This window comes from Podarcis bocagei (genome assembly GCF_964188305.1).
Source record: "Podarcis bocagei genome assembly, chromosome: 15".
NCBI classification, from domain to species: Eukaryota; Metazoa; Chordata; class Lepidosauria; order Squamata; family Lacertidae; genus Podarcis; species Podarcis bocagei.
In genome coordinates this window covers 23980120-24003463 of record NC_138141.1, presented here as the reverse complement: position 1 = coordinate 24003463, position 23344 = coordinate 23980120, and the positions used below count along the sequence as shown (strand labels likewise).

Genomic DNA, 23344 nt, shown 5'->3' with positions numbered 1-23344 from the left:
GGGAAATCCCTAACTCACTGAGGGTTAGAGACCCATTGGCTACCGTCATCTGGTTTAGCTGGCCAGTTGAAGCCATTTCCTGGGGTGTGGCCGCTGTTGCATGTTGGCAGCTTTTAGGAGCTACAAGTGAGAGCTGAGTGCAGGGTGGGGACCAAAGATGGAAAAACTAACCCAGGAGTACAATGTGTCCCCCACGAGAGGTACTCCTCCTGCCCTGACTCTGCATAAAATGAACAGTATTCAAAAAGAAACTGTACAAATATATAAAGTAATTCCAAAAAAAACCAAAAGAATCATAACAATAACATCCCTACATGTTACCATATTACAGAAAAGGAGGTGTAGAAAAAAAACACCCCAGCAAGTTTGCTAAAATTAGTCTTTGGCGAGATTTTAAGTGCAGAAGCTTAATATTTAACCACCCTGAAAGAGATCGCATTAATTTCAGTCCTGCCCTTGCACCATTCACCCTCCCAGCAGCCCTGTGGAGCTGGCGACCATTCCGCCCAGAGTCTTACAAATCTGGCTGCTAGTGTTTCCGACGTCTCACTTACCCTTCTTTAGGTACCAGAGTCAAGGCTCGTGGCCGTTCGAGCACAGAGGAATCCAACACCGTAAGTCTCAAGTCTCCATCTGGGTTCGCGACCTAGTGTGACACCACAAAGAGGAGAAACAAGGAGCATATCTGGCTGTCATCATGGGCAGCAGCAGAAGCACTATTCCAGTACATAGTCATTCCAAAGGCTTATAGCCAAGAATGTGGATAGTGGGCACTATTCAATGCACGTGTTCCTTTAGCAAAGGATTTACGATTGCACGACAGAACTCGCTCCAATCCTTCTTCCCCGCAACCTCAATCTGCTCCAGAAGGTTGTAGGAACCCCCCTCCAAAATATATATACTCACCTCACCAGCTTCATAAAGGAGGAAGATGGAGCTTTTCGTTGTTGCTGCTGAACAACTGGGAGCCAGGATCTCTTCCCAAATTGCTGCCAACTACCCAGAGATCTACTGGTAGCTCTGAATCCCATCTCTGCCCACCCCAGCCTTGTACTCCCAACCTGACCAAAGCAGGAAGCAGAAGGTTGTAACGCTGCCCTATGCCACTGGCTCTACTGAGATAGACAGGTAGTTAAACGCAAAGCAAAAGCCTGAACACACTCTTTAAAGCACAGCAAACAGCTTCCTGCCACTAACTTGGATTAAAATGTCCGTTGATTCAGCCTTCTGGTCACCTGTATACCAAGCCTTATTGGGGCAAATGGGTTGGTTACCAGGAAGCAGCTGGAGAGAAGGGGTGGGGACTATCAGCTCACAGGTGGGCCAAGGCTGACAGAGGGGGTGATGGCAAACTATTTTCAACATCCAGGCTGTGGGAAATGCTCCTCACGTGGCCAAAACGGCCCCACTCATGAGCTTTACAGGACAGTAACAAAATACATTCAGATACATAGCTCGCAGGAGAACTTAATTTTCCCTTAAGGTCAACCTATGCTCTGCCTAGTCTGCCTTCTCGGGCCTGGTGTCATCCAGGTGTTTTGGACTACAACTCCCATCAGCCCTGCCAAGCATGGCCAATGGCCAGGCATGATAGGAAACAGAACCCTGTGGCTCTGTGCACAGATGCGCCAAATGGCGAGGGCAGTGAAGCTTCTGCACTGGCCCTGCCTGTCTTGGCTGGCCGCTAGCTCTCCTTGACAGGAAGGGCTATAAAAGCTTCAGGGTGGGACTCTGCCTGGACAGTGATAGTCTTTACTGACTCTTGGCTTAATTTATTATTTTGACCTCCTGGGTTTGATGCTCCCGGCTTCCACTGAGCTCCAAGAGGTGCTGCTGCTTTGGGCAACAACACATCCAGGTTGCGCAGAGACACATACCTCGATTTTTGGAATGCCAGCGTTCACCCAGTACAGCAGCTGGCTGATGGGTTCAAAGGCCAACGCTTCGACCGTCTCCAGACCAGTGCTGACAATGATCTCCTGTCCCGAGCTCCCATTAAGACACAGGCGCTGAAAATAAATAAGAACAAGGAATCTAAAGCATCAATGAGTTCAATTCCTGTACAAGCACAGAGAAAATCAAAGGGGGACTGGAGATATAGAAAACAAGCACATCCCTGGGCACCTTGAATCAAGCATAGGAAAAACTTTTTTTCCACCTGGAACACTTTCTGGGGGACACATGCTGGCGGTAGGTGAGGCAAATTTGAGCGCAGCAGTGAGTGTAAATTGCACCTTTGTATCATAGCCTAGTTTCCACAGACACCCTTTTCTACTCAGGCAAGCAAGAAGCATCATCTGGCTCAGCTGTGAGCGCTGCTAGGACTGACAGGGAACAAGGGCAGGGTCTTTTTGGTGCTGCCCCCTTCCCACCTTTAGAATTCTCTCCCCCAGGGAAATATGCAGAGTCTTGCAATGGCTGGTTTCAATGTGCTGTGCTTGGAAAATGTTTCAGCTGCTGCTGGTTTGTAAAGAAATTACTGCTGTTTTTATGGGTTACAAAATGAAAAAAAAAATCTATAAACACATATTTTGAAAATCAGGTCAAAAAACTATTTAAAGTCATTCAGTAAAGTTTTTGCCTGGCTTGGATGTGTCCTTGAACTCTGATCTTGTCTCTTGCTTGCCTGGACGGAGGGACATGTGAATGTGTCTATAAAGTACCCTAGTGTGCAAAGGTGAAATTTATATCCATTGCCCCACCCACTTTTGCCTCTGGCCCTGCCCACCACTGGCATGTGGCCCCTGCAAGGCTGCCGAGAAGGGAATGTGGCCCTCAGAAGGAAATAGGCTCCCTATGATATCTAACTCATTTTTAAGAGTGTTGGATAGCTCCATTGGTTAGAGAGTGGCACTGACAATACCAAGGTTGCAGGTTCGATTCCCGTAAGGGACAGATGCATATTCCTGCACTGCAGGGGGTTGGCAAGATGATCCTCAGGGTCTCTTCCAACTCTATGATATCCCTGCATCTTTGCCCACCATCTTTGATCCTTGACCAAAAGCGGTAGCCTGTCCTAGGAGGCCCTGTTCTCTAAAACAGCTCCCAACATTACGCCCTTGCTAATCCATATGGCTGCAACTCTCCCTGGGACTCCTAGACAGCACCACCTTTCTTCAAAAACTTTCACCAAAGAAGCTCAGAAGGCAAAACTCACCTGGATGATGTCTAGCGTCACGTCGGCCCAGTACAAACAGTTGCGGTCATAATCAAAGTCAAGCGCCACCGCCCCTCGCAACCCCGTCAGCGGCAGCTCTTCGCTGATCCCAGAGGAGAGGTCGTATCGGTGGATGGAGTACCGTGTGGTGTAGAGAATGAATTCATTCTCCTCTGCAGACAAAGAAGACAAGAGAACACTGGATGCAGCCTTTGGTCTCCACCTCCTCTGGCTAAAACAGTCGCTCTGGTTGGTGGTTCTAGTGGAGGCGGGAACTGCCTCCTTCCCACTTACCTGCTAATGGACATGGTACAGATTCCCCTTCCAGCCGAGCCTCAACGTCCCCCCCTGAGCAAGTGTCTCCAGAGATCTTGCGGTAACTAACACAGAAAAGTGAAGGGTGTTAATGCTGCAGTCCTGCTCTGCATCCACTGATTGCGCAGGCTCTCCTTATGTTCTTATCAAAGCACACTGACTTGGTAGCCAGTCCCACTGAGACCCGTAGGAAGAACAAACCCATTCCCTCTTAAACCTGTTCCTTCTTCTGAATCCATCTGGAAAAAATGGCATCATGAAGGGAACAGGTAAAGGTAAAGGAGCCCTGGACGTTTAAGTCCAGTCAAAGGCGACTATGGCATGCGGCACTCATCTCGCTTTCAGGCCGAGGAAGCAGGCGTTTGTCCACAGACAGCTTTTCCAGGTCATGTGGCCAGCAGGACTAAACCTCTTCTGGCACAACGGAACACTGTGATGGAAACCAGAGTGCACAATAACACTGTTTACCTTCCCGCCACAGCGGTACCTATTTATCTACTTGCACTGTTGTGCTTTCAAACTGCTAGGTTGGCAGGAGCTGGGACAGAGCAACAGGAGCTCACCCTGTTGCGGGGATTCAAACTGCTGACCTTCTGATCAGCAAGCCCAAGAGGCTCAGTGGTTTAGACCACAGCGCCACCCACGTTCCTATCTTCATGAATACATGACCCACCTTTCACATATAACCAACTATCCTGCTTACATTGAGGTGGGCGACCTGTGGCCCTCCTGTGGCCTTTTGAGGGAGAGCAGTATACAATGTTAATAATAATAATAATAATAATAATAATAATAATAATAATAATAATAATAATAATAGATAAATGCATGCCACCAGGACAGTCACCTACCCTCTGGTCTTCTTGTAAGTTGAACCAATGGGACACGGCACAGGGGGAGAAGATGGTTTGCCGGCAAATTCAGGGTCTGGTACGCAAACTTCCAATGACAAGTCTTCGCTCAGCTTGAAGCCAAAGTCACTGAGCCAGGAAAAAGCAGAGGCGAGGGGCAAGGGGAGGAGAGGAGAATGTGCCCTTCAAGTGTAGGTTTATATACATATGTATTTATTTAACTACATTTTTACAATTAGGAAAAAAAGCTAAAGCACCAAATGTTCTGGAAATGCAGCTATTTAAACGAAGGCTCTTATTAGCAGAATTCAAATATCTCACAGTATGCCCTTTTTCACTGGAGGACCTGTGAACATGTTAATGCATCCCAGGAGGCTTTGCCAGCTGGCAGCTCCACAGCCTGAGAGCCAGATGCTGAAAGAATTTATCTTTACGCCCCCTCCCACCTGCCCTTGCCAAAAATTAATTTCATTTGCTTCTCCATGATGGACTTTCTTTCTTTCTGATGCTAGCTCCACCACATTTTAATCAGAGTGTAGTACAAAATGAATTAACCCGCAATTACACCTGCAAGAAAGTCCAATGTACATACAGAGAGAGAGAGAGAGAACTCACAAGGACTGTGTAAAGTAAGTTAGGCCAGGCATGGGGAATCCACACCTGGCTCACCAGCTCTTCTCATCTGGCCCATTCTAGCCTGTTCAGCTGATGCGTGGGGCCTTCAAACCATCTCAGTTCAGGTACACCAAGTAGTTCACATTGAGAACTAGACACCAAAACTGAAACCCTACACAAAGCAGAACTGAACCCCATCTGGTGGTGCACATGGAGCTCAATCCTGCTTTGTGCAGCATCTTCATCTCCTGGTGGGCCAATTTTGACGGCTGGACCACCCACCTGCCAATCATCTGGTTTTCAATATGACATCAGAAGATTTGACAGTGGGTGATCCAACCCACCAGTAAAGTTGGCCCATGGGGTAGGAGGGATAAAGTTCTGGCCCAGTATTACCCAGAGAACTTCATTGCTGAAGGAGAACATCAACCCAAGTCTTGTCGAGCTTGGTCCAACGCTCTTCCCACCAGCTTACCTCTGTACACGTGCTCTAGAACAGGCAATCCCTAACAGTTCAGCAACAAGAAATTTATTATAGAGGTTGGCCATGGGAGGATTGGCTTGTGTGGCGAAATACACATGCAGTCCACAGGCCACTGCCAGGGAAACAAAATGGCCCCAGAGAATGCCAAAGCTCCAAGTTACAGTAATAGTTATTTCAACAAGCTCCATTCACCTCAAGGGGTTTTCTTCTTCCAGTGAAGTTCTTCAAATATCAAAGTGGTTGTATGCTACCCAAGAGCTACTTGCTTTCTGCAATATGGGTCCACTGAGGCCCAAACCACTGTCAAAATTTATCTAAGGTAACTGGCAGCTGTGTTAATTAATTCCAGCATTTTTACTTTTATCTTGTGGCTAAGTCTGCCTCAAATTATATTGAAGAATTCATTGGATATAATAAATTCCTCTCCAAAAAACAACACATGCACACTGAAATCGACTCTAGATCACCTTGACTTTTGTTTTATTGGATAGAAAGTCACCTTGTACTTTTGAGGAAAGTTGTGTTGGTTGGTTTTTAAAAGCTGTTTTAAATATCATATTAAGGGACACTTCACAGCAATCCATCAGTAGTTTCTGACAAAGCATCAATACCTCAAAATCCAGCAACCAGAATTCCATTTTCTTTTAGCCCCTCACCCACAGACCTAAATTCCAGATGTCAGAGGTTGTCATTCCCCTGTGTTGACAAATATTTAAATACCCACAGCCTAGTGAGTTCTCCCCTTAACTCCCCTTGCAAGGCCTCCTTATCTGTAATATGGGCAGAATAATACTAATAATACTCACAGAGTATGTACCAAGGATGACAACATGACGATGTATGCAAGCCCCTCTACACATGCCAAAATGCTATATAAATGCTAAGGTATTAATAATCCCTTGTTCAGTTTGAGTGCTCAAGGCCAACTGATCAGTGGGAGTTATGCGCTCATAATTACACAAGGAACTGCAGCCAACATTCCCTCGGGAAGCTGCCTTCATTTGAAGGAAAAAGTGACAAGGCAATAATAATTGCTCGTCTCTATTTCTGGATGCTCCAACAATCTCAGCTAAAACCTCATTTGTGGTGGTGGTGGGGAAAAGGATACTCCCCACTGCGCTTTCCTATTTAGATTAGCCAGTCAAGCCAAAAGATACCCAGCGCTCAAATAAGCTGGGTCTGTTCAGCGAGCATTCATTCTGGTTTGTTTGTGGGCAGATTATACGGTGCTCCCTTCGCGATAAGTCGCAGCCAAGTCCCCTTCCAAGATTATACAATAATTTGACAATTATACAATAATAATAATTTTGGGGGCACTGTAACAAACTGCACAGATCTCCATGTGTTGCCTTTCAGCTATACCTACTATTTTCAGTGCACATAACATGGGCTAATCGTTCAGCGTGATTTACGTTCGAGTTTTCCTTGAAGTTCCAGCGTATGCAACAGAACTTGCACGCCATTCTTTTGAAATGGCTCAGTATTTTCAGTGTTCCTAAATGCTTAGCCTTGGAGCTTAAGACGGCTGAGAAGCCCCCCTTTCATGCTGATTGGGTGGCTCTAGGAGGCTGAAGATAGGGACCCTTCAGCAGGAATAATAAGGATCCTGCAACCCCAGATCATTACACCACTGCTGAGGCTGTGCCAAGCAAGTGTTATCCAATGCTCTGCAGTGCATTTCCCTGTCAATTTCCATACAGCAAAATGTCTGATTTTTTATTTTATTTTTGGCAGGGGGTGGGGGAGGGAAGATTTGGAAGAGCTTCAAATCAACTTTAAATGTACACCCTATGTGATTGAATCCCACCCAAAAACAGAAACAGCCATTAAGTGCCCTTCATTGCTGACATTTACCATACTTTTTCATGTATTTCTTTAAAAAGTATTCTAAAAAGTGGGGGTCGTCTTATACATGGATAGTGCATAGGGTGGACGTTTGATTGGTTGCTGTCAGCTGCTATTGGGAGTGTTATTGGTCGCTGCATCAATGGCTGGTGTTGATTGGCTGACGCCGCAACAATTGGGCAGGCAATTGGCAGTTTCTGCCAGTGAGGGGACAGGCGAGAGGCAGACTTTGCGATGTGTGCTGGTGAGCGATTTTCAGCAATCCCCCCCCCAAAAGCTGAACAACTCTGTGCCCTTCCCCCCCCCCCCATTTTCTTAAATTTGAGTCCCTCAAAATAGGGGGCGTCTTATACATGGTGGCGTGTTACACATGGGAAAATACGGTAATCTGAGCTGCAGTCCACAGGGAACTTAATGAACTCACCATTCATAGTCCTCTCTGGTGCAAGAACAGTTGGAGACCATGACTGGGCGATCGAAGTCTTCACCGTTGAAGCAAGTCGCATGGGGAGTTCGCCTTTTGAAGACCGTCTTGTGTCCCAGGAGACACTCATTGCCTCTCTCGTCAGAGGGGGACCACAGTTTGTAATCGTTTTCAGTGCAAGGCACCCCTATGCAATGAACAAGCAACATTAGATGGGGGGGGGGATAGCAAAGGGTTTGTGCGTCTAAACATAAAGTGGGTTCACCATGTCATGGACTCAACATATCCACTTTCAAAGGGGGGGGGGCTGCAAGATTTAAACACAAATTTCTTAACAAGCATTTTTAATGGGGGTTTGACTATTTGAACATTTTTGTACATAATGTTCCCCAATGCAATTTTTTATGTTTTTGTTTTTTTACCAACCTTTGCATTTTTATGCACACTTTTTGCCCTAGTTTATGCATTTTTTGTACACATTGCTTGGCTGGAGAACTACATTGCAAAATTAGGAAACACAAAAGATTTCACAGGGTGGTTGTGTTTCTGCTGATGTGATGTTTCACAAGGTGTGAATTAGGCAGGTCCATCCTGAAATGCGAGCTGAATCAAATTTCTCCCCCATACCTACTACGACAGACAGCAACAAACCCATTCCGCAGAACATTCCTTGGAGTGAGTCACGTATCTTATTTATATTTCAAACCCATTTGGGCTGCCAAGAAGCTCCACTTAGAACACTTACAGTTTTAGAAGGCATCAGTTCTACATTTTAGTCAAGCTCGTTCTTCTGCCATGTTTAACTGCTTCTCCTGTTTCCAGATGTGATTGCATGCCAGTATTTTAAACACCCATAAAAGCAGGATTTCGGGACTGGAAATTTCTCCTGCCTCCCACTCCCCACAGATCTATGCCACCACATATGAAACTGCCTTATATCATTGGCCCATCTAACTCAGTACTGTCTACACAGACTGGCAGCAGCTCTCTGAAGGATTTGAGACAGGGTTCTCTCCCAGTCCAACCTGGAGATGCCGGGGATTGAACTTGTCACATAGAATCATAGAGTTGGAACCCAAGGGTCATCTAGTCCAACCCCCTGCAATACAGAAATCCTACCTACAGCTGTCCCTGGGTGGGCTCAAACCACTAACTTTCTGGTTAACAGCCAGATGCACTGACCAATTGTGCCACCTGAGAATCACCCTCAGTGAGCATGGCCAGGGGTCAGACATGCTGGGATTTGTAGTTCAGCAGCCTCTGGAGGGCGCCATTTTGGCTACCCCTCAATAAGGCAGTTTATAATTTTATTTACTGGCAAATTTATAATCTGTGCTTTCATTAAAAAACAGAGCAAGGCCAAGTCTAATATATAATGATAAAAATCAACAAAAGATTTGTAAAAAACATCAAATGAATACTGACTGAAAGAAAAATAATATTGTAAAGTCCTGTCTAAACAAAAGACTTCTGCAGGAAGGAAGGTGTACTTCCTAAATGAGTCTCCTAAATATATGAATATCCAGTGAAGATTAAATGAAATTAACCAGGCTTTAGGCTGGCTGACACCCAACACCTTTTAAAAATGTGTTTATGGGTTGTTCTTGTTTTTATTATGTATTTTGTGTTTTTATATTGTGATTTTATGTTGTGAACCACCCCGAGACCTGAGGGTATAGGGCAGTATAATAACAACAACAACAACAACTCAAACAGTCCTTTCCTCTCACCAAGGAACCATGGGAGTTATAATTCTATGAGGGAGGATACATAACAGAGATGTCTCAGTGCCAAAATGCAATATCCAGAATACAGCCATACCTTGGAAGTTGAATGGAATCCATTCCAGAAGTCCATCCGACTTCCAAAACATTTGGAAACCAAAGCGCGGCTTCTGATTGGATGCAGGAAGCTCCTGCAGCTAATCAGAAGCCACGGAAGGCTCATCAGATGTTCGGGTTCCAAAGAACATTCGAAAACCGGAACAGTCACTTCCAGGTTTGCGGCACTTGGGAGCCATAACGTCTGAGTACTGAGGCATTCAGGATCCAAGGTACAACTGTACTTCTACAGGATAATTCTACGACACTTAAAATGTGCAATACTCAGACTCCCTCTGCAGAACTTTGAGGGACACCAAACAGCAACTCCCTCACTCACCAAGCACATCCGTGGTGTTGATCTGCAGGATGAGCCAGCTGTGCCTATTCTCCTTGTAAGAGCCGAAAATGGTGAAGATGGTGCTTTTCTCCCCAGGCTCCGTCAGGAGGCCGTAAACAAAGACTGGCTTCTCTGAAAAGGTGAACACCTTCCAGGTCTCCCCTTCATTTGTGCTGTACCTACACAGAGAGAATGGCAGGTCAAGGCTGTTCAGTGTTAACATCTGCTCTACTCCCGTAATCAATACAAAGTAAAATCTAAATAAAAAAATTCCTTCCTGTAGCACCTTAGAGACCAACTAAGTTAGTTCTTGGTATAAGCTTTCGTGCGCATGCACACTTCTTCAGATACACTGAAACAAAAGTTGCCAGATCCTTCTATATATTCAGCAGCTTCTCTTTCCAATCAACTCATTACCAAACTTAAAACAATGGAGAGACCTGGTCTGAACAGAGACATGGGATTCTTATCTCATTATACATGACTAAGCCATTTCTCACCTTCTCACCCCTTGCCTTTTCCTGTAAGACCTATTACAGTCGTTTAGAGTCGTCAACAGGCTCATCTCAGCTATCTGCCAATCTCCCATTCCCACCACCCTTCTGAGTAATACCCCTCCCCACCTTCTCACTATATAGAAGGATCTGGCAACTTCTGTTTCAGTGTATCTGAAGAAGTGTTCATGCACACGAAAGCTTATACCAAGAACTAACTTAGTTGGTCTCTAAGGTGCTACAGGAAGGAATTTTTTTATTTTGACTATGGCAGACCAACACGGCTACCTATCTGTAAGTAAAATCTAGACAGGTGTTTCCCAAACTTAGGCCTCCAGCTGCTTCTGGACTACAATTTCTATCATCCCTGTCTTGCTAATGAGGGGCGATGGGAGTTGTAGTCCAAAAACAAGTTTGGGAAAAACCGATTAGGACCTGTTGATCTCTTGAGCACATGCTGAACAGGGACAACCTGTTCCTGCCCAAAGGCTAAAAGAAGAAGCCCGGGGGTGGATCTCCACAGAGAAGGCATTCCATTCCAGTCTCAGTCCCACCACTGAAAAGGCCCTGCCTCACATATATCCTTTTGTGCCCCTGCCCAAGTGCCCCTGTTACAATCAAAATCAGAGCTCGGACCAGCTGCTTTCAGTTTTTTAAAAAGGGGTTAAAGAGGCCCAAATATAGAACTTTAAAACAGTTTCAATTTCTTCCTGAAGCACAGCATGAGAAGTGTCAGTTTCCCACTTTTAACGTATGTAGATAACTTAGAAAATTTTAGGTGCTTTGTGATGCTAGGTAGCCTCCAGTGCTAGCCCTACTTAGAGCAGACCCACAGAAATCAAGGGACACGAGTCATTTGACTCCATTGATTGCAATGGGTCTAACTCTTGAGTGGAACTAGCATTGAAGGCAGCCCGTTGTTCATAGCTACAGGAAAAGCAGCAATAGCTACAGGCATTGTGATGCAAATCTGAATGGCAATTTGGATGGATTGTTTGTTCTTGAGAGCAATCTGCTGCAAACGTTTTTTCTACAAACTGTAGTAAAATTCCAGATTCTCTAGCTCACCACTGCCACCTCTAAAAGCTCAGTGCCAGGTGGAATGGGGGGAGAGGAATCACATCACTTCTCATTTCTTCAAGCTCTCCATTGGTAAAGCTTCAGTATAACAAATCACAACAATCCTTCCCTATGTGGCCTAAAGGAAATCAAGTGGAGAGCTAATTATCGGCTAGTCCAGTGTTTCCCAACCGGTGTTCCGCGGCACACTAGTGTGCCGTGAGACGTTGGCTAGTGTGCCGTGGGAGGGAGGCGGGCGAGTCGGGCGGTGAGAGGCGGCGGCGGCGAGGATCCGCGTCGAGCCGGGAGCGGCTCCACGGTGGTGGTGCCAAGGTTTCTCTCTCCATTCTCCCCTCACACACACACACAGGAAATAACACAGGATCAGCTGACAGGACCCAGCCAATGGGGCGGCGGCGGGGCAGTGCGTGCAAAAGGGAGGAGCGCGAGACAGCGGACGAGGAGGAGGCCGGCATGTCCGGGCAGCAGCAGCAACAACAGCAGCAGCAACTCCCGGCGACGGCTCCTCAAGCCCCGGGCAACCCTACTCCCTCACCGGCCTCGGCCGCCCTCCTGCTCCACCCGCCGCCGCCTCCCCCGCCGCCGCCGGCCACCTCGGCCCCGCCGCCGCCCCCTCCTCCGCCCGCTATCGCCGCCACCACCACAACAGCCGCCGCCGCCTCAGCTGCCGCCGTCCCTCAGTCCCTCGCTTTGCTGCCTCCTCCCCCCCCCACCCCCAAAGCTTGGAGGTTCCCCGGCAAGGGGGAGGGAAAAAAATTGAAAACTTTCACTTTCGTGCGTCCCTCCCGGCGTGACGCTGCGCGCTGACGTCACGGGGCTGTAATGGTGGTGTGCCTCGAGATTTTTTTCCTCAAACAAGTGTGCCTTTGCCCAAAAAAGGTTGGGAAACACTGGGCTAGTCTACTGCTTTCTGTTAGCTCAGATTCAGCAGCCTATTTGCCCATGGAACTTACTTGAGCTGGTTTGTCTCTGTGCCCTGTGTTACCGCCATGAGGATCCCTCCATGGTCGCCCCATGAGTAATAATGGGGTCCGGACAGGACCTGAAGAAAGAAGAAAAACAGGGGCGCATGAGTGGAAGAAGGCTGGAGGCTAGAGAGGCCGATATCAGCTTTTCAACATTGCAGTGTATCATCAGCCAAACATCGCGGTTTGGCGATATACCGCAATGTAGCATCTGCCCATTAAGGGAAATAGGAAGCCCTGAACACTTATTTTTTAGATGTCCTTTTTTACGATGAGGTGCGTAGAGATACCATCAACCCCCATCTGGTGAGGCTTGCTGACCTCCCGAACAAGCCTAAACTAAATTTTCTCCTCTTAGGCAAAAATCACAAGGTGACCCGGATGGCCGCCAGATTCTGTGCGCAAATTTGTAGGCATAGAACACCCCTGGAACAAATAGATAACTAGGAAAACTGTCGTAGCTGACCTCCTGGGCGTCCCAGGGGCAATCTGCATGTTAGTTTAACCTTAGGTCCTTTTGTGTTCATGCGACTATTTTAATTTTAATCTATAAGCTGTTATTGTATATTGTTTTATTTTTTTATATATAAAATTTTTTATTGCATTTTTTCCAGATAAAAATGAACAGTCGAGTAAACAAAGAAACAAAGACAACAAGAAAAGAAAAGAAAAAAGATGGATCGTCTCAAAGCTTATTTCAGTCTTCTATCGGACTTCCCCACATCTCCCACACAGTGCATTCTTAATAATAAAATTGTCAGCAAATTATTACCTTGTTTCATGTGTTTCTTTTGTACTTTCCAATCATTGCATTTTGAGTTTAAATTACTTATTATCCATTCACTTTAAAAGCAAATATAATATCCTTTTAAACATTTAAACATTTTCATTGGTATTACCTAATTTCATAAATCATACACTCTCTTGCTGGAGCTAACTTTTCCAAATCCTGCGAGTTCTTATAATTCATATAACTTATAAAACTTTTGCAAATAGTCCTTAAATTTTTTCCATTCCTCCTCGATTGTTTCTTCTCCCAAATCTCGGATCCTGGCAGTCATCTCGGCCAATTCCATATAATCCATCAGTTGCGTTTGCCACTCTTCCAGTGTGGGCAAATCTTGAGTCTTCCAATATTTGGCGATAAGAATTCTTGCTGCTGTAGTTGCATACATGAAGAACGTTCTATCCTTCTTTAACACCTTTTGGCCGACAATGCCCAAGAGGAAGGCCTCCGGTTTCTTAGGAAAGGTGTACTTAAACACCTTTTTTAACTCATTGTAGATCATTTCCCAGAAGGCCTTCACTTTTGGACAAGTCCACCAAAGGTGAAAGAATGTCCCTTCAGCCTCCTTACACTTCCAGCATTTATTGTCAGACAAATGGTATATCTTAGCAAGCTTGACTGGGGTCATGTACCACCTGTATATCATTTTCATAATGTTTTCTTTCAGGGCATTACATGCCGTGAATTTCATACCGGTGGTCCATAACCTTTCCCAGTCTTCAAACATAATATTGTGCCCAATGTCTTGAGCCCATTTTATCATGGCTGATTTAACTGTCTCATCCTGGGTATTCCATTTAAGCAGCAAGTTATACATTCTTGATAATAACTTAGTCTTTGGTTCTAACAATTCTGTCTCTAGTTTCGATTTTTCCACCTGGAATCCTATTTTTTTATCCGCCTTAAAAACCTCAAGAATTTGAGCATAGTGAAACCAATCCTGCACCTTATTCTTTAGTTTTTCATAGCTCTGCAACCTCCAGTTGTCTCCAATTTTTTCAACCATTTCCCAATATTTCAGCCAGCCGGCCTCCATATTGGGTTTTTTCCGGGCCTTAGCCTCCACTGGTGACAGCCACCTCGGGGTCTTATTTTCTAATAAGTCTTTATATTTTGTCCAGACCATAAATATTGCTTTTCTGACAATATGGTTTTTAAACATTTTATGAACCTTAACCTTGTCGTACCACAGATATGCATGCCACCCAAAAGCATTGTCGAACCCTTCCAGATCTAGGACATCGGTGTTTTCTAATAAAAACCAATCTTTCATCCAGCAGAAGGCTGCAGCTTCATAATATAACCTTAAGTCTGGCAGGGCAAATCCCCTCTTTCTTTTGCATCAGTTAGTATTTTAAACTTTATACGGGGCTTTTTGCCCTGCCAAACAAACTTTGAGATATCCTTCTGCCACTTTCCAAAACATTCCACTCTGTCCACGATCTGTAAGGTCTGAAACAAAAACAACATCTTTGGCAATACATTCATTTTTATAGCTGCAATTCGACCCAACAAGGAAAGTTTCAATCTTGACCAGATTTCTAGATCTTTTTTAACTTCCGACCAACATTTTTCATAATTATCTTTAAATAAATTCAAATTTTTAGAAGACAAGTTAACCCCCAGGTATTTCACTTTTTAAACCACATTTAACTCTGTTTCCCTCTGAAACCCATCTGTTTCTGAAGATGTCAAGTTTTTCCCCAAAACTTTAGTTTTTTGTTTATTCAACTTGAATCCCGCCACCCGACCAAACTCCTGAATCAGTTCTAAAACTCTTTTTGTACTAGATTCTGGCTCCTGTAGTGTTAAAACCAAGTCATCTGCGAAAGCTTTCAGTTTATATTGTTTCGCTCCGACCCGTACTCCTTGTACCTGCCGGTCCTTCCTAATCATGTTCAAGAGCACCTCCAGGACTGAGATAAATAATAGGGGGGAGAGAGGGCACCCCTGCCGTGTTCCTTTTTCAATTTGGAACTCTTCTGTCACCACATTGTTCACTATCAACTTAGCTTTTTGTTCTGAATAAATTGCTTCTAGACTATTTTCAAATCCCCGTCCCACTCCCATCCCTTCCAAGTTCTTCTTCATGAACCTCCAGGAAATATTGTCAAAGGCCTTCTCCGCATCAATGAAAATTAACACTGCTTTAGTGTTAATATTGGTTTGCAACAGTTCCAGAATATCAATAATGTTCCTGGTATTGTCAAACAAATGTCTGCCTGGGAGAAAGCCTGCCTGGTCCTTGTGAATTACTTCATTTAGTACCTTTTTAAGTCTATTTGCCAAAATGTCTGCAAATATTTTGTAATCCACATTTAGGAGTGAGATGGGACGGTAGTTCTTAAGCTGAGTCTTTTCAGTTTCCACTTTAGGTATCAATGTGATGAAAGCTTCTTTCCACGTTTCCGGTTTTAAATATCTATTTCATTCTTGTGAAAGCAGTCTCAGTTGTGCTGGTCTTTGACCGTAATAATAAATTATTACTATTACTATTACCGCAATGTAGAAAAAACAAGATGCTTTGGCCTCTGCCCGTGAGCTGAGGCAGTTTCACCCAGGCACTCTGCAAGGCATTCTTAGTGGATTGTTTAATTTTATTGTCTACTTATTAATACAAAATGCTTTGATATAGCGTATTCCTATGCACACGCCTATTTAAATTTTGTCACACCTTACAACTGTCAGTGAATTGTTATACACACTTTTCTGAGGCTTTGAGCTGCTTTGAGCAACTTGCCATGGAAAAGCAGCACAAAACTGAACTGTGATGATAGTCTATTAGTCGCTCCCAAGCCATTTTTATATATGGTATATGCTATAAGGCCAGTGGCATAAAAAGTAAAATCCCCATTTGCTTTGATTGGGCTATTTATATGACTACAGTTGTACCTTGGTTGACGAACGCCTTGCAACTCGAACGTTTTGGCTCCCGAACGCCGCAAACCCAGAATTAAGTGTTCCAGTTTGCAAACGTTCTTTGGAACCCGAATGTCTGGTGTGGCTTCCTGAAGACAATCGGAAGCTGTGCCTTGGTTTCCAAACTTTTTGGAAGTCAAACGGACTTCCGGAGCGGATTCCGTTCGACTTCCGAGGTATCACTGTATTCAGATTTGAATTACACCTTATAATTAGTGATTTGTGAGTCAATTGTAACTCAAACCTTTCTGAAGTAATGAGCAGCTTTGCCATGGAAAATGCAACATACAACTGAACTGAGATGACAGAGCATTTGTCGCTCCCAAATAGTTTTCTCTATAATATACATTACAAGGCCAGAGACAGAAAAAAATTCCCTGCCTGCTGCTGCTGTTGTCCTAGCAGCCTTGGTGCTGCCAAACCAAACCCACACCACTCTCAGAAAGGAAAAGGAGGTGACTCCGTTCACAGCATTTAAACACTTTGCAGATGTTAGAATGCAGCCTTAGACTAACATCCGTCTGGAGAGGCCTGCCACAAACCCCACTGCAGACCAGACCACCCAATCAGCCAAAAGCACTTGTAAAATTTGGGCCAAGCCCTACCCTGATGGAAGTTGGCCAAAACTCTTTGGCTGATCACACAGACATACTCTCTCCACACGCAAACACCCCTTAAAAAAGAGAGAGAATCTCATTGACTATGTTTTCAAAGGCTAACAGCCAAACATAACACATGACAGTAAACCAGCCAGACTTCTTTTTTCAAAAGCTGTGATTTTGAGAAGAAAAAAATCCACACACATACACCCCAATTCGCTACAGATGCACAGCTCTCTTGCCATTAAATTCAAAAAGAGCTGTGCTTAATTTGCAAACTGAGAGGTGCAGGGATCCAAGTCATGGGCTCTAACCGGATTATTTCCTCCTAATCTGAGAGACATGGGAGAGCTGCTTGAAGGTACTCCGCAAGGAGAGAAAGGGCAGGAGGGCAGGGGACATGGCATGTGCTCAAGGAAACTCTTGTGGCTTCCTTTACGTCAGCAGTGGGGTACCTCAGGCCTGGGTTCAAGTGTGACCCCCCCGACCTCTCCATTTGGCCCCTTGGGACTCTCCTGAGGCCACAACTCCTCTCCCCAGACCACACCCCTCTCCTTTGCCCGGTTTTGCACCCTTAGTATCCTTGCCTGGCTGGAACATGTCAGGGAATTCCATATAAAGGCTACCACTGTCTGCAATGTTTGCTTAGCAAAACTGGGAAGAGGGGGAGAGAGAGAAGGCTCCTATCCCCTGCTTGTAACAGTTTACAGAAGTGGCAACCCAACTGTGGCCTTTGCATAGGTAAAAAGGTAAAGAGACCTCTGACCATTAGGTCCAGTCGTGACCGACTCTGGGGTTGCGTCGCTCCTCTCGCTTTATTGGCCGAGGGAGCCGGCGTACAGCTTCCGGGTCATGTGGCCAGCATGACTAAGCCGCTTCTGGCAAACCAGAGCAGCACACGGAAACGCCATTTACCTTCTCACCAGAGCGGTACCTATTTATCTACTTGCACTTTGACGTGCTTTTGAACTGCTAGGTTGGCAGGAGCAGGGACCAAGCAACGGGAGCTCACTCCGTCACAGGGATTTGAACCACCGACCTTCTGATCAGCAAGTCCTAGGCTCTGTGGTTTAACACACAGCACCACCTGCGTCCCTTTTTGCATAGGTAAACCAGCCTGATGTTCTCTAGATGTTTTGGACTATGACTCTCATCAGCAACAGGCTACATGGCCACAGTAGATGGGCTGATTGGGATCTGCGGTCCAAAACAGCTGGAAGATCTAAGGAATCTATAAACAGGGCTTCCCAGATAAATGGACTGTTTTCTTCCAGAGGGCTTTTCCTTGCTACCCCAGGACCAGGGGAAGACCCCGCGCGGAGACTTGCAAAAGCCTTACCTCTTTCCACCGGACCCCCGCGCTGCTTGAAATGTACACGTTCATTTTGCTCGCCATGTTCTTGCCCACAGATCCTACAAAAGCAAGTGTGTGAATCATCATGGTCTGGCTGCTTTTTAATTCATCGTTCCCCACTGAGGTGTGGCCATGGCTGCTAAACAGCAAACAGTGTCTGTGTGTGAGGAGTTAGCTTGGCTTACAGGGAACAGCTCTCTCTTTGAAACACACCATCAGTGCCCCAGGCTAACTCAGGAACAATACATAGAAACATCCTTAGTCATCTTTGGAGATTCTGGAGATTCACCAAAGCCTGAACCTGTGCAGCTTCCATAAATTGGGCAATTCAAAATAGATTTAGAGGGTGAGGAATAGAGAAACACATTGGCTTAATCACTTTAACCGGTGTTCTACCTATAACAGAGTCTTCCTGGACCTGCTGGAGTCGGGGGTAATGGACTACAGATCAATACAAACCAACAAAGCTATACCTGTTGCGATGATCAGTCCCGGAGCTGATTCTTTGGAGAGGATGGGCATTCTGCGCAGTTGGAAGTTGAGGAGCTGGCTCAGCCGCTGGGCCAGGTGAAGAGAGCAGCCCTTGGAAAGCTAGGAGAGTCAAATCATACGAGTATTACTTGTTGTGCTTCCCCATGGTACAGGCAGCATGTGTGCTTGCCCTTGTTCCAAACAAATGCAACGCTGGAGGTCTGAAGCTTACACCACCACCCCGGTACATATTCATGCATGCTAAATGTGCACAGCTTCCGTTTCACGTTACAAAGACAAATCACATAATGCTGTTTGTTTCTTTTGCACAGCGCTTTTGCCTATGTGGGAGGGAAATCCAGAGAAAGCAAACAAGAACCCTTAAAGGCTAGGACTTTTTTTTTTTAAATTTTCCTTCTGGAGGCACAGGTGTATAGGCTAGAGGCCATTTATTTCTCACTTTGTGGGTTTCTTTTATGTATACCTCGTCTCTCCCCAAAAAAAACTGTTTGATGCATTGTACAAATTAAAAGATAGAAATAATCACAGCAGTAAATAATAATAAAAAAACACAGAGTCAAGAACTACAGCTATGCAAGAGAAGCGGAACAAAACAGTGCTGGTAAAATCCAGCTTGCATATTTTATTTTAAGAAGATAAACTAAAATAGAAAACAGTCATAAAACAACAAAATGTTGGTTGAGCCCCTCTCCCCACCACTCACTCCCCAAACCTGGAAGCTGTGCAGATTGCATAAACAGAAAGAAACATGGGAAAGGTTTTTCACACTTGAGAATGAGAATATTCTCTGCTAGAAAATTCTCTGGAGAATATTCTTCACAAACTGGCCCAAATAGGACTAATTTAGCCAGCTAGCCCTGGTGATCATCTAATGTTTATTGGATGGATTTCCCCCCTAAATTGATTTTTGAATCTGAATTTATTATTCACGTTTTATACTGTATTTTTGTTGTATCAATTAAGTGTTTTAAATTTGTTTTTAGCTGCCCTGAACCGGGAAGGGCAGGGTATAAATAAAAAAAATATTTATTTATTATTAGAAGAAGCATTGCACTTCCCCAGGAGCCTGGAATAGCCCATTCACAACCTAGCAGGTATATACATCACATGCATCTACAAGCTTCAGCTGAGCCTAGCCAGGGAACAAGAACATAAACACCCAATCCAAAAGCCCTCAAAGAGGCGGCGAGACATCTTTTGCATCGCAGCATTATTACCTCACAATTTATCTTTTCGCCGTAGCGAGTATACTCTGGCGGCTGGAGAAATTCCCAAGTCCCACCTTTGTCGAAGGTGATGACAGACCGCATGTTCTCCTCGCTGAAGGAGCTGTTGATCAAGGTGGCAATGTAGACCCCCGGCACCCCCTCCACGCGGTGGAAGTCCGCAAAGGGCTCGTTCGCAAAGTACCTGCCGAAAGTGGGGTGGGGGGAACGACAAGAAAAGCACTGAGCCACGCACCTCCGTTAGCTGCAATTCCCCATCATGACCAGTGGTGCAGCGGCAAATTCAGAACTGCAGGGCCACTTCACGATAGTCACAGCTACACCCTGTCACAGCCGTACCCCCTTCTAAGATTACACAACAGATTAAATAATAATCGTGTAATTATGCAATAATAAGAATTAGGGGGGCATTGGTCGGGGACAGAGGGTGGCACTTGGGAACTGTCGTCACATCACTCCTTGGTGTGTGGAGTGCCACAGGGTGCGATACTCTCCCCGATGCTTTTCAACATCTTTATGTGCCCCCTCGTCCAGCTTGACTGGAGTTTTGGTTTGGGCTGCCATCAGTATGCTGATGACACCCAACTCTATCTGTTAATGGACGGCCATCCTGACTCGGCCCCAGACACACTGATCAGATATTTGGAAGCTGTGGCTGGATGGTTATGTGGGAGCAGGTTGAAGTTAAATCCTTCGAAGACTTCCCACTACCTGCAAGGAGGGAGCTGAAACCCTTATTAGATTTGTTCCTTGGCTGGCTGGAATGATTTTGTGCTTTGCCATCATTGTTTAAACAGGAATGATTTGTTCTCATTTTAATGCACCTTCGCTTGGCAGTCAGGTGTGGTACAGAGATTTCTTGAGGCCATTGCTGACCTTTCCAAGCTAAGGACAAAATCCACAAGAGTAGCACAGACACATCTCTCCACTTGAGTGGAGCACATCTATCTACTTACTTGACCAAAGTGTCACTCCCCATTCCTCCAGGGCTGTAGTACAGGACGTTCTCCAAAGTCAACGAAAACCTTAGGCCTTCCGCTTCAGAGATGTAGAGGTTGGTGCTGTTGTTACTGTGACTGACACACACAAACACCTGGTCTTCAGATGTGTCCGCAATATAGTATTCCTTCAAGAAAAAGTTGGGAAGAAAAAATGAAATCTTTTTGTTCCACTGAAGGCATGCGAATGTGAGTCGCAAGCCAGGAAACCGCCAGTTCAGCACTCGCACTTCTGCTGCGAAATCACATGCCTTACGCAAACCGTTCTCTCTCAGCCTCAGTTTCCCCCATCTGTAAAATGAGGGTAATAATTATACTGCCTTCCGGAGCTCTTCTGAGGATTACAAACAAACAAAAATGTATGGGTGTACATTCGAATAGGAAGCCAAAGAAGATGGACGACTGTAAGCTGTACATTCAAAGATAGAAAGGAAGCTATCTTAGAAGAGGCCCCCGCCTCATGCCTACCTAATTGTTCTGTGCCAGAGTGGAGGTGCCTTTTCTAAGGCAACACAATGGCAACACATTAAGCATCATCTAAAAAAACAAACAAACAAATGTTCTCTTCCCCTATTGTTTCTCTGACACGTACGTTTATGTGAATTTTAAATTGGTTGAAACTCACACTATAAACATCAACTATAAAAAGAAACAGACCTAAAAAGTGGCAGGCAGCGTGATCCTAATGCATGCCTACTAGGAAGCAAGCCCCACACCGTTCAATGGGATCCATTCCCACATTAAAGGTGCATGAGAGTAAAGGAGATATACAGTCTGTGTGAGAGAGACGGGGAAGGGGAGATCTCTCAGGGCAGGAGGCTGTGAGAAGAGAGGGATGCTCCCAGGTGAGAGCTGGGAGGGTAAAATATATTTGTGAGAGAGGACCTTTTATTATTCTATCTCTTCTATATCTTTTCCTTTCCTTTCTTTTTTATTACTGTATTGGCCCGAATATAAGCCGGACCTGATTATAAGCTGTGCCTTTAAAATTCAATGGGGGGCGGGGAGAGAGAGAGAGAGAAAAGGCGATACCTGAACATAAGCTGCTCCCTTAAAATTCCACAGGCACTCACACCCATTCCGTTTTACCGTATGTCTGTTTCAGCAGAGATATCATAAAAGCCAATTTTTGTAAGGTCGTGAATTTAAGCCGCACTTTTAACTTTTCACGGTCAGAATTTGGAGAGTGGGGTGAGGCTTATATTCAGACCAATGCGGTATTCTTTGTGTAAATTAGCTTGTCTTTTATTGTATTGTGGAAAGTGTTAATAAATATTTTTTTAAAGAAAAGAAAAATAGGTGCATGGGAATGCAGCCATTGTTATGAAAAGCAGCAAAGGGTTTGAAACATCTCTTCAAACCTTCTCTTTGGATTGCAGCCATCCCTTACAGTGGGGATAAGGGATATGTGGCACATGATCTGATTTCATGCTGGGGAAGAGGGAAGAACCCGTAGGCAAAGAAGGCCAGGAGAAATGGAGGAAGAAGGCTGAAATGGAGGGAGGGGATAACGGAAGAAATTTGGGGCAGGGGAATCCCGCAAGTTCAGACTTGCTGCAAGGGCAATCTGTCCTTCCCTGGGGCAGGGAAGAAGGTGGAGAGAAAAAGGGAGGGAATGAGAAAGGAAAGGAGTGATGCCCCACACTTTTGACTCTGCCCACAACTGGTTTAAACCCCACCCACCAGCAACATGCGGCCCCCAGCAGATTATTCCTGTGATAATGTGGCCCTTGACAGTAAAAGGATTTCCCTCCCACATGTCAATACCTTAATGGGATGCCTCGTCACAAACTGGGCTGCTTGCATCGGCTTGCGGTTAAAGGATACCCAAAGCTGAACGGATGGCTGCTGCGTCCCTAAAAGATGCTGAGAGAAGAAAAGGGGTTAGGGGGAAGAAATCAAAGTAGTGAGTACCTCGTTAATCTTAAGTTTGTTACTGTTTACAAAAGAAGGCTTTAAGACAGTGTTTCGCAAACTTGGGTCTCCAGCCGCTTTTGGACTACAATTCCCATCATCCCTGACCACTGGTCTTGCTAGCTAGGGATGATGGGAGTTGTAGTCCAAAAACAGCTGGAGACCCAAGTTTGGGAAACATGCTTTAGGATTTAAGGCAGGCATAGGCAAACTCAGCCCTCCATCATCCCTAGCTAACAGGACCGGTGGTCAGGGATGATGGGAGTTGTAGTCCCAAAACATCTGGAGAGCCAAGTTTGCCTGTGCCTGATTTAAGAGCTTGTACAAATAAACAAAGCCACGCAACAAAGGCACAGCTTCCCACATTGACCTGATGCCCATTCCCGAGTTAAAGGAAAGCACATTTTGGTGACGGTTCCCAAGACGTAGTTAGATTTAGCAATGGAATAAAATGGCAAGAGAAGTCATAGGGTTTCTTTCCTGAATAGTGTTACCCATTTCCAACCTTTCACTTCTTGGAAAGTGCTACTTTCTTGCTCACCTATGGCGAACCTAAAAAAAAAGTCAGACGACCAGACAGGGGAGCCATTGTAAACTGGAAGAGAGTTGGTTCTTTTGAATCTTTCTCTTTCAGGATTTCAATGTCACAAAGCAAAGGACGTATG

General features: G+C 45.2%; 1 protein-coding gene across 2 annotated transcripts in view; it reads right to left on the bottom strand.

Moving 5' to 3' along the window:
• SORL1 (sortilin related receptor 1) overlaps nucleotides 1-23344 on the bottom strand; it is a 115555-nt gene that overhangs the window by 48869 nt on the left and 43342 nt on the right. For both annotated transcript variants that reach the window (XM_081172432.1, XM_081172431.1), the window contains exons 7-19: nucleotides 22533-22631; nucleotides 20724-20893; nucleotides 19759-19951; nucleotides 18523-18640; nucleotides 18035-18108; nucleotides 12379-12467; nucleotides 9852-10030; nucleotides 7692-7878; nucleotides 4324-4452; nucleotides 3452-3537; nucleotides 3158-3330; nucleotides 1878-2009; nucleotides 555-646 (exon numbers count right to left, since the gene is read on the bottom strand). In XM_081172432.1, coding sequence (XP_081028558.1) covers nucleotides 555-646; nucleotides 1878-2009; nucleotides 3158-3330; nucleotides 3452-3537; nucleotides 4324-4452; nucleotides 7692-7878; nucleotides 9852-10030; nucleotides 12379-12467; nucleotides 18035-18108; nucleotides 18523-18640; nucleotides 19759-19951; nucleotides 20724-20893; nucleotides 22533-22631 — 1721 coding nt within the window. The remainder of the gene's footprint in view (nucleotides 1-554; nucleotides 647-1877; nucleotides 2010-3157; nucleotides 3331-3451; nucleotides 3538-4323; nucleotides 4453-7691; nucleotides 7879-9851; nucleotides 10031-12378; nucleotides 12468-18034; nucleotides 18109-18522; nucleotides 18641-19758; nucleotides 19952-20723; nucleotides 20894-22532; nucleotides 22632-23344) is intronic.